Source organism: Nilaparvata lugens, chromosome X, assembly GCF_014356525.2.
Source record: "Nilaparvata lugens isolate BPH chromosome X, ASM1435652v1, whole genome shotgun sequence".
In the NCBI taxonomy this organism is placed as follows: Eukaryota; Metazoa; Arthropoda; class Insecta; order Hemiptera; family Delphacidae; genus Nilaparvata; species Nilaparvata lugens.
The window spans coordinates 98,985,738-98,996,613 of NC_052518.1; the positions used below are offsets into that span (position 1 = coordinate 98,985,738).

The 10,876-nt window shown below is 33.1% G+C and overlaps 1 protein-coding gene across 2 annotated transcripts; it reads left to right on the top strand.

The window, feature by feature from the left end:
- Window positions 1–2,455: 2,455 nt before the first annotated feature.
- LOC120354862 lies at window positions 2,456–10,635 on the top strand. 2 transcript variants are annotated; one of them, XM_039442803.1, is made up of 4 exons: window positions 2,456–2,674; window positions 4,580–4,679; window positions 7,826–7,927; window positions 10,395–10,635. In XM_039442803.1, exons 1-4 carry the CDS (start codon window positions 2,490–2,492, stop codon window positions 10,608–10,610), a joined length of 603 nt encoding a protein of 200 aa, XP_039298737.1. In that variant the 5' UTR covers window positions 2,456–2,489; the 3' UTR covers window positions 10,611–10,635. The 2 variants fall into 2 exon arrangements, with proteins under 2 accessions (XP_039298737.1, XP_039298738.1); XM_039442804.1 differs by lacking the exon at window positions 7,826–7,927.
- Window positions 10,636–10,876: the final 241 nt, after the last annotated feature.

The window sequence follows — 10,876 nt, forward strand, 5'->3', positions numbered from 1 at the left end:
AACAGTTCCATCAGCACTAACAGTTTTATTTTTGAGAAATTTCAAGGTTGCTGTGAACGTTCCATCAGCAACTAACAGTTTTATTTTTGAGGAATTCAAGGTTGCTGTGAACTGTTCATCAGCAACTAACAGTTTTATTTTTGAGGAATTTCAAGTTGCTGTGAACAGTTCCATCAGCAACTACAGTTTTATTTTTGAGAAATTTCAAGGTTGCTGTGAACTGTTCATCAGCAACTAACAGTTTTATTTTTGAGGAATTTCAAGGTTGCTGTGAACTGTTCCATCAGCAACTAACAGTTTTATTTTTAAGGAATTTCAAGGTTGCTGTGATGAACAGCTCTACCAATAATCAAGGGTTTAAATTTTTTAACCTGATTTTTTTAAGAGTTCCACCAGCAACTAAGAGTTCAATTTTTCTGGAACTTGAGCTTTATGTGAAGAGTTCCATCAACAACCAAATAGTTTTATTTCGAGAGTTTTGATTCAACAACGGGTTGTTACACTTGAGAAAGGTCCATCAATATTATATAATTATTTTTCAATTCATTTAAATAAAAAACCTTTCAATTGATGTTTTCGCTCATTAAATCAGGAATCTTAATAATTTGATTGGAAGAATACAACCAAACTTTATTTGTAATATGTACCATAATTAAGAATAAAGCATCAGCCTACCGTAACTGTTCTCATAACAACTTTATTGTAGTTTAGATAATGTGTTTCCTCGTGAATTTGAAAAACTATTATTTTCTGATAAAAATGAGAAATTCATTGATTTATGTGGAGCCTGGAGGAGCCTGTTTTTAACTGTTGAAACATGCAGTTTCCTCCAATATTTTGGCTTCCTTAATATTATGATCATAGCTGTATTAACAATATAAATCTGATTTATTTATCTTTATTTTATTTAATTATTTATTCCATATTTCAGGATAGAATAAGAATATTTTTTGTACAGTTTAATCTTTAAGATATTATTGAAAATATACAGGTGATGGTTTCTTGCTCCATTCCGAGCTGCTATGTATTAACACACTTTTTTCTATGTATATTTAAACACAACATGCAGTCAAATAATTTAAAATAAAAATCATTATTTAAATACATAGAAAAAGTGTGAAAATATAATATGTCTTCTGTAAAAAAAAATGCATTTGAAAGAAATAATATGGAAAATTTGTAAACTGTTAATAAATCATCTTTTCGAATAAAATATTTTTCACTACTGAAAATTGATCATAATACGGTATAACAATTATGTCTACTGCGAATCGTATTAATCAAATTTAATTTTTCATTTTTCAGACTAGCTCCTTTACATAATATATTATAATTCTCAAGAATTTTAATGTGCCAATAACAAATGAAGGCAAAATTGTTATAGCACAGAGAGCTGATATTTTATGATTAATTCGAATATACCGTCCTTTCTTCAAAATTATTATATCTATTATTTTGATAAGACTGATAAAAAACAAAAATAATTTTCATCAACTTATTCATACCGGTATAGATAAATCTACTTCTATCTATATGCGATACCATGCGTTGTGTGAGTAGCTAAACTCTTCTTATTAGAAGAGTTTATTATTTATAATTTATTATTTATTACTTTTAATTTATTATTTATTATTTTTAATGTATTACTTATTTTTTTTTTAATTTATTATTTCTCTCTGCCATCAGATTCCTTTTGTCTCTCTTGATGCACACTATATTTCTATTCTATCAATGTAGCCGTAAAACTGATAGAGTTACATGGTACCTGATAGAGTTACATGGTACCGTATTTCTAATTACTATAAACAACAGTTGGCTAATCATTAAATTTAAGTGAATGAAGTAGCCGTATTCCTATTTATTTAATAGTTATTCATCTCTCTGCCTCCAGATACCTCTCAAGAATGAAAAGCATACAGGGTGTCAAAAAATGCATCGACTTAGTACGAAACAACTCTCTCCCGTTCCTGTTCATCTCTTTGATGACGTCACTAGGTGTCGCTAACAGCTGTTTAATCATCATAAACGAACATGACAATGTCGAAAAATGTCTGGTGGCCTTGAAAGAGATCGTCGTCATATCCCTCATGTTTGCATGCATTGTTGACAGAAGTTTGAACCCTTACAAAGGTGATGAGTTGGTGGAATTGATTGAGAGTGAATTTCTGATAAAGGGATGGGAAGTGGAGAGAAATATAAAAAAATGGGGGAGACTAAAGGTCTACTACAAGGAGAAAACGGATGAAATGGTGACGTCATCTAGGAGGATCGCTGTGGCGATTGTTGTAATGTATTTTGCCAGTATTAACCGCAACATTTTCAACCAAATATTGGTGGGGAGATCGGAGAGTTCCAAACAAGACTGGCCAACGTTTTTCGTTTACTGGTCGCCAGTGACCACCCTGAACTCTGGCGAGTTCTTTGTGTATCTCTACTGCTTTCAGGCCATGCTTATCTTGTTCTACTCAGCTGAGGCGTATTGTCTGATAATGTCTGTATGTTTGGCTACTGAAAGGGTTTTGGCCGACTATGAGACTATTGGTTTTCTACTAGAAGAGCTTGTCAAAGATTTTCCAGATGAGAGAGACATCGATGGTAACTGTGAGGGACAGAATATGAAGATGTTAAGAGAAGATATGAGGCGAATAGTATGGTGTCACCAGAGTTTGAATAGGTGATTATTGGGCTCTTTTCTTGCAAAAAACTTATTTTCTTGCAATGAAATTAGTTCTGCTAGTGAGAAACTATATATCATTTATAAATAAAAGCTTTTAGCCTCTACTCACATTTTTTGTGGAGTTCAAATATTGTTTAACACACATCAACAGAGTGTTGATGTAGGGCCTAGTGTCCGAAAGCGCTCCACAAATGTGAGTAGAAGCTAAGAGCTTTTATTACTTTCCTTGCCCTATTACCATAGGTAAGGAAAGTATTGCTTTCCGAAAAAAATTAAGATACCCCAATTTCTAAATTTCTATACGTTTCAAGGTCCCCTGAGTCCAAAAAAGTGGTTTTTGGGTATTGGTCTGTATGTGTGCGTGTGTGTGTGTGTGTGTGTGTGTGTGTGTGTGTATATGAGTGTATGTGCATCTGTGTACACGATATCTCATCTCCCAATTAACGGAATGACTTGAAATTTGGAACTTAAGGTCTTTACAATATAAGGATCCGACACGAACAATTTCGATCAAATGCAATTCAAGATGGCGGCTAAAATGGCGAAAATGTTGTCAAAACAGGGTTTTTCGCGATTTTCTCGAAAACGGCTCCAACGATTTTTATTAAAGTTGTACCTGAAATAGTCATCGATAAGCTCTATCAACTGCCACAAGTCCCATATCTGTAAAAATTTCAGGAGCTCCACCCCATCTATGCAAAGTTTGATTTTAGATTCTCAATTATCAGGCTTCAGATACAATTTAAACAAAAAATTTCGAGTGGAAAAGATTGAGCATGAGAATCTCTATAATTAATGTTCAGTAACATTTTCACCTAAAATTAAAAATAAGCTCGAAATTCGAGAAAATGTGATTATCCAATTGAAAACTGTTGACAACTGTTGATTCTATTAAATGATTCACTATGAAGAGATAGCAGACCTCGTGTGTCTCCAGCGTTATTGCCCTGTCACCAGCTGGCTCAAATCTTTGAATAGTAGACTTGAGATGCGCGGGAACACTAGCGTCAGGTGATCAATTTCCATAACGGCAAGGAAAGTTGTGTGAGAGTGCGCCACACCAGTTATAATGGCAGTGCTTGATTAGCAATATATATTATGGTATCGCTATCCTTGTCTATGATTCAACAAAGTGGATAGCGCTATCTCTTTCTCGCTTTGCTCTGTTGCCAGATCGTCTTTTAACAATGTAGAATTGATAATTAACTAGCAAAATATTCCATCTTAATTTATGAAAATTCATTATGCAATTATTGAATAATATAATTCCTTGCTTAATAAAATATAATTGATTATTTTAAACGAGAATGAACAGTTAATATTACATCAATAAACCTGTATCAGCTACCGTCTATAGAAGGCATTGACAAGACAGAGGATCGGCAACGTTTTTCCTCTATCTATCTTTCCTGCCATTAGTAATGGCATAATATTACCATTAGTAATTCTATGTAATCATGAAACAGACAATTGTTCAAAACGTCTATTTTTCATTTTTTCTCATAGATACAGAGTGATTGAAAAATTGTGCAACTTAGAACTTTAAAGAGTTATAGTTTCAGTTGCGTGAACTCTTGATCACTCTGTATAATGCCTACTAGCTTATTTTATCGTTTGTTCTCTTGACTTTTGGAGCTCTAATAGATATCAAATAATTTTATTCACAATGAATTCCCATAGATTTTATCTCTATTATTAATTTACAATGTGTGTTTACTGTTTAGTATAGTTTATTCATTATCATACAGTTTGTCTTCAAATACATTATTTGGTAGCACTTCCAGTGCTCCTTGAGGTATAGTAATTTCTTCTCTATAGTCAAATTTATCCAAAAATGTTCATGTTTTAAATTTTATTTACTGTCAAGAAAATTTATATTTATATATTTTTTTCATTCAACAGAAACTTCAAGAACTGTGCAGAAAATTCAGCGTTTCCAATCCTGATGACCACTTGTGTAATGTGTGTTGACACCTGTATGAATATCTATATTCTGCTTGAGGTAAAGTGTATCTGAAGATCTACCTATATATATAACGAAGTGTTAATAATGAATATCGGAGTATCAACTCTTTCTAATTTCTATTTTATCTAATTTACAGTTATGAATGATATGTCAAATGAAGCAGTGAAACATGAAAATGATTAATCTCTACTGTTCAAGATTTTTCTTCCTTTGACATAATATAACTTAGTTTATAACTGCAAGTTTCATGTAACAAATAATAATAGAATAAGTTGGAATTTTATAATACACTATTAATTTATATAAGTCTTTACACTGTAGTATCATAGAGAAAAGATAGATTGATATGCTATAATATCTTTATGGTTGTATATAATATATGAGTCCAGTCATATACAGTCTTACAAGTCCAATCAATATAATCTTAGCATAAAATGAGTTTTAGACTAAACTATTTCGCACCCTACCATAGTTTTTTTATTGCTGTTTATAGTCTGTGAAAAATAAGTTGAGACTTGGCCCTCCATCCGAAGAAATTACAAGGTTGCCAATTCGTGTAAAATTGCAACTCTCTCAAATTTCCAATTCAACGTCAGAATTGGATGTAAAATATCATCCCCGATATCCTAGTAGTGCTAAAAAAGTTTCAGGATTGAAGGATTTAAAGGAAATTTAATTTTTATGATGAAATTGGAAACATCACGAAGATTTGTTTTTCTTTTGATTATCACTTCTCTCAGAATCATTGGGCGTCGTAATGCGTAATAATTTTATATCAAATTAACGGTAAGAATGTCTCCTTTCTATTGGTGTCTGGATCATTTTCATTCGACCTATTGTTATTTTTTAATTAATAATTATTTTCTTCAATGTCGAGAAATTTTGAGCAGAAAACATGAAATTTTCGACATGCTGGAAACTTATTTTTTGTTTCAAAAGATGAGTGCATGGGTGGTGAAAGCGAGAAAGTTTCTCAGAAATAATTTAAATTATTTTTTCAGTTGTCAAACGTACTTGGAAGAACGTCTTTTTACAGGAAACCCATGTATAACAAATTGAAAACTCTGCTACGACTGTGTTGTCGAATTGAATGCATCCTGTCATATTAAGAGCTTGAAAGATTGAAATTTCGCACAATTTGGCAACATAGATTCATTCTCCAAGTCTCAACTCATTTTATGCACACCTTTTACTTTCCTTGTCCTATTACCTACCATAGGTAAGGAAAGTATTGCCTTCCGAAAAAAATTAAGGTACCCCTATTTCTATACGTTTCAAGGTCCCCTGAGTCCAAAAAAGTGTTTTTTGGGTATTGGTCTGTATGTATGTGTGTGTGTGTGTGTGTGTGTGTGTGTGTGTGTGTGTGTGTATGTGCGTCTATGTACGCGATATCTCATCTCCCAATTACCGGAATGACTTGAAACTTGGAACTTAAGGCCCTCTTACAATATAAGGATCCGACACAAACAATTTCGATCAAATTCAATTGAAGATGGCGGCTAAAATGACAAAAATGTTGTCAAAAGCAGGGGTTTTCGCGATTTTCTCGAAAACAGCTCCAACGATTTTGATCAAATTCATGCCAAGAATAGTCATTGATAAGCTCTATCAACTGCCACAAGTCCCATATCTGTTAAAAATTTCAGGAGCTCCACCCCATCTATGCAAAGTTTGATTTTTGATTCCCAATCATCAGGCTTCAGATACAATATGAACAAAAACTTTCAAAAGGAAAAGATTGAGCATGAAAATCTCTACAATTTGTTTTGTAACATTTTCACCTAAAATAGAAAATAAGCTCAAAATTCGAGAAAATGTGATTATTTCAATATTGCAAACTGTTGACAACTGCTCATTCTATTAAATCATTCACTATGGAGAGATAGCAGACCTCCTGTGTTTCCAGCGTTATTGTCCTGTCACCAGCTGGCTCGGATCTTTGAATAGTAGACTTGAGATGCGCGTGAACACTAGCGTCAGGTGATCAATTTTCATAACGGCAAGGAAAGTTGTGTGAGTGCGTCACACCAGATTTTTTATAGTCATTCCCTGCGTTTTATTTTATTCAATTAAATAATACGAGTAAAAATAAAAAATAATCTCTAAAAATATAATAATCTATTAGTCTCCACTCTTAAAATAATCATTCATCTGATCGTAGTACCTAATCATGGTGGATTGTTCTAGGTTATTTATTCAATTCAATTCATTAGGCAAGTAGTAATTTATTTTTTATAAATAATCAATCCAACCTAAGTTTTTAATGGTCGGTTGTCTATTATTTTTATTGATTTGATTGCTTTGTTTTTACTTTCCTTGCCCTATTACCATAGGTAAGGGCCGTATTGCTTTCCGAAATAAATTAAGGTACCCAAATTTCTAAATTTCTATACGTTTCAAGGTCCCCTGAGTCCAAAAAAGTGGTTTTTGGGTATTGGTCTGTGTGTGTGTGTGTGTGTGTGTGTGTGTGTGTGTGTGTATGTGCGTCTGTGTACACGATATCTCATCTCCCAATTAACGGAATGACTTGAAAATTTGGAACTTAAGGTCCTTACTTGAAATTTGGAACTTTAGGTCCTTACATTATAAGGATCCGACACGAACAATTCCAATCAAATGCAATTCAAGATGGCGGTTAGAATGGCAAAAATGTTGTCAAAAACAGGGTTTTTCGCGATTTTCTCGAAAACGGCTCCAACGATTTTAATCAAATTCATACCTAAAATAGTCATTGATAAGCTATATCAACTGCCACAAGTCTCATATCTGTGAAAATTTCAGGAGCTTCGCCTCATCTATGCAAAGTTTGATTTTAGATTCCCAATTATCAGGCACGAGATACAATTAAAAAAAAAATCAAGTGGAAAAGATTGAGCGTGAAAATCTCTACAATTGATGATTAGTAACATTTTCACCTAAAATTGAAAATAAGCTTGAAATTCGAGAAAATGTGATTATTTAATTACAAACTGTTGGCAACTGTTGATTCTATTAGATCATTCACTATGAAGAGATAGCAGACCTCGTGTGTTTCCAGCGTTATTGTCCTGTCACCAGCTGACTCGGATCTTTGAATAGTAGACTTGAGATGCGCGTGTACACTAGCGTCAGGTGATCAATTTTCATAACGGCAAGGAAAGTTGTGTGAGTGCGCTACACCAGATTTTTATTCGTTGTTTCAGGCAGATGATTTGGAGACAATAATAAATTATGCTGTAATTTGTGTTTTCATAAACGTTACAATATTCTTCTCCTACAATACGGGCCAGCGAATTTCAAACCAGGTAAAAAATATAAAAAATTTAATCCCATATTCTCTACAATTCATTGAAAACCACTTTCTCTTCATCAAATCCTCAATAGGAACTGCATTCTTTTTAAATGTAACAATATTTGATGAGTTTGATTCAATGATTGATTTAAAAATGTTTGGATAGACTTGTACTGAATTTTTCCTAATGCTAATTATACTATTTTATCATTGGCTAATTATTTTTCCTATGGCTAATTATTCTATAGTGAGAGCCACGTCAATTTGTCAGCATACCTTAAGTGACAATGAAAAGTTGAAACTAGTCGTGTTATTGTGATCAAATAAAAGGGCACTTGATATATTTCAAATTAATATTTATTTCACAGTTTTGAGTGCTAAGTTGAGAGAATTTTGTTATCAATTCGGATCTTAATCTTTCTAAATTTAAAATCAATTGTTTCAAGTGTTTGTGTTTTGTTTCAATGTGGAAATTAGTGAAGAGTTTAAGGGGATCGCACATAACCTTTATTTAGACAATTTATTTTATGAAATTGGGATGAAAAGAAGTTTTGGACTGTAGTCTGTTTTTTGTCCTTAAGTTGATTGTAAATGATAAATAAATAAATAATATTTGTTGTGTTTGAATAATTTTAGTAGCCCTAAAAGAAAAGTGATTATTTTATTCTACTAAAGTAGTTCTGTGAAGAGTACACCTCGCGCAGTTATAAACTACAGCCTCCTCTTATACTGTCCATCAGAGTAAATCCTGTCTGTATGTCGTGTTGGCGAGATATCGGTGGGAAACGGCTGCCGTAATGGCTGTTGAGGTTGGTGTATCAAAAATGCTAACATCAAAAGCTAATATCCTTCAAAGACATACTGGCAACAGGTCAGCCCGAGTTCAAAACAGAGAAAGTATTAATATACTATGCTATTTTAGTTATTAATTGCATGCAATCAATAGTTCATTTAATAGTGCATAAATATTGCATTCAATGAGGCATGCAATTAATAGTCCACACAGCAGCTGTTTTTTACCAAGTTACATTGAGATATTGAATTGCATGCCCCATGGCATGCAATTTATAATCCACTCGACATGATCTGATTTATGATGAATAAATTCTATAGTCTGATTTTCACTCTAATATTGGCGTATGAAGTTTCCTTTTATATTATCCTTGAAATGTATTATATTATATATATAATATAATATATATAATGTATAATGTAATATAATATAATATATAATATAATATATTTAAATGTATTATAATGTATATATTTATATTATCCTCCTCTTCCTTTTATATTATCCTTGAAATGCAACATTTTCAAAAACCTTGTATATACGTCGACGCGCAATTTGAAAAGGAACATATACCTGTCAAATTTCATGAAAATTTATTACCGCGTTTCGCCGTAAATACGGAACATAAAATATGAACATAAAAATATAAAAACATATAAATATAAAGAGAAATGCAAAACCGTCGACTTGAATCTTAGACCTCACTTCGCTCGGTCAATTATACACTGTTATTTGTGAGCCCAGCTTTATTTACTTGAAAAATTGATGAATGGATCCGATTCATACTAATTTTTTACTTTCCTTGCCCTATTACATAGGTAAGGAAAGTATTGCTTTCCGAAAAAAATTAAGGTACCCCAATTTCTAAATTTCTATACGTCTCAAGGTCCCCTGAGTCCGAAAAAGTGGTTTTTGGGTATTGGTCTGTATGTGTGTGTGTGTGTGTGTGTGTGTGTGTGTGTGTGTGTGTGTGTGTGTGTGTGTTGTGTGTGTGTGTGTATGTGCGTCTGTGTACACGATATCTCATCTCCCAGAAAACGGAATGACTTGAAATTTGGAACGTAAGGTCCGTACACTATAAGGATCCGACACGAACAATTTCGATGAAATGCAATCCAAGATGGCGGCTGAAATGGCGAAAATGTTGTCAAAAACAGGGTTTTTCGCGATTTTCTCGAAAACGGCTCCAACGATTTTGATCAAATTCATACCTGAAATAGTCATTGATAAGCTCTATCAACTGCAACAAGTCCTATATCTGTAAAATATAATTTCAGGAGCTCCGCCCCATCTATACAAAGTTTGATTTTAGATTCTCAATTATCAGCCTTCATATACAATTTAAACAAAAATTTTCAAGTAGAAAAGATTGAGCATGAAAATCTCTGCAATTAATGTTCAGTAACATTTTCACCTAAAATTGAAAATAAGCTTGAAATTCGTGAAAATGTGATTATTAAATTGTAAACAGTTGGTTCTATTCCATTCACTACGAAGAGATAGAAGACCTCGTGTGTCTCCAGCGTTATTGTTCTATCACCAGCTGTCTCATATCTCTGAATAGTATAGACTTGAGATGCGCGAGAACACTAGCGTCAGGTGATCAATTTTCATAACGTCAAGGAAAGTTGTGTGAGTGCGCCACACCAGATTTTTTTATGTTTTATTTCTAATTTGTTTGTTTCAGAGTGACATATTCCGCCAATCTTTGGCAGATGTACCGTGGATAGGAAAACCAAAATGGTTCAAGCAGGCGTTGATCGTTATGATGCTGCGTACAAACATTGACAACCAGATGAAACCTTACGGCATCTATGTCCTCAACTACTTGTCCTTCAAAGATGTCAGTCTCATAAAAAATCATACAGTTTCTATGTGTTTCACTATTCACATTTATAACTAAAACATAGGCTACATAATATTTTCAATTCCACAGACTGTGTCTGTGATGAAATATAAATGTAGTTGCAATCTTGAGATTGTTGACTCCTAGAGAAAAGATATCCCAAGGTATAGTGCACTTATGTTCCAAATGTCAAGCCGATAGTCCACCTGTAGTGAGGTCCACGTTACAATGGCAGTATCTGATTAACATTGGTGTTGCTCTCCTTGTCTATCATATGCCAAAGCAGATAGCGCTATCCTTTTCTAGCTCCGCAACGTTGCCAG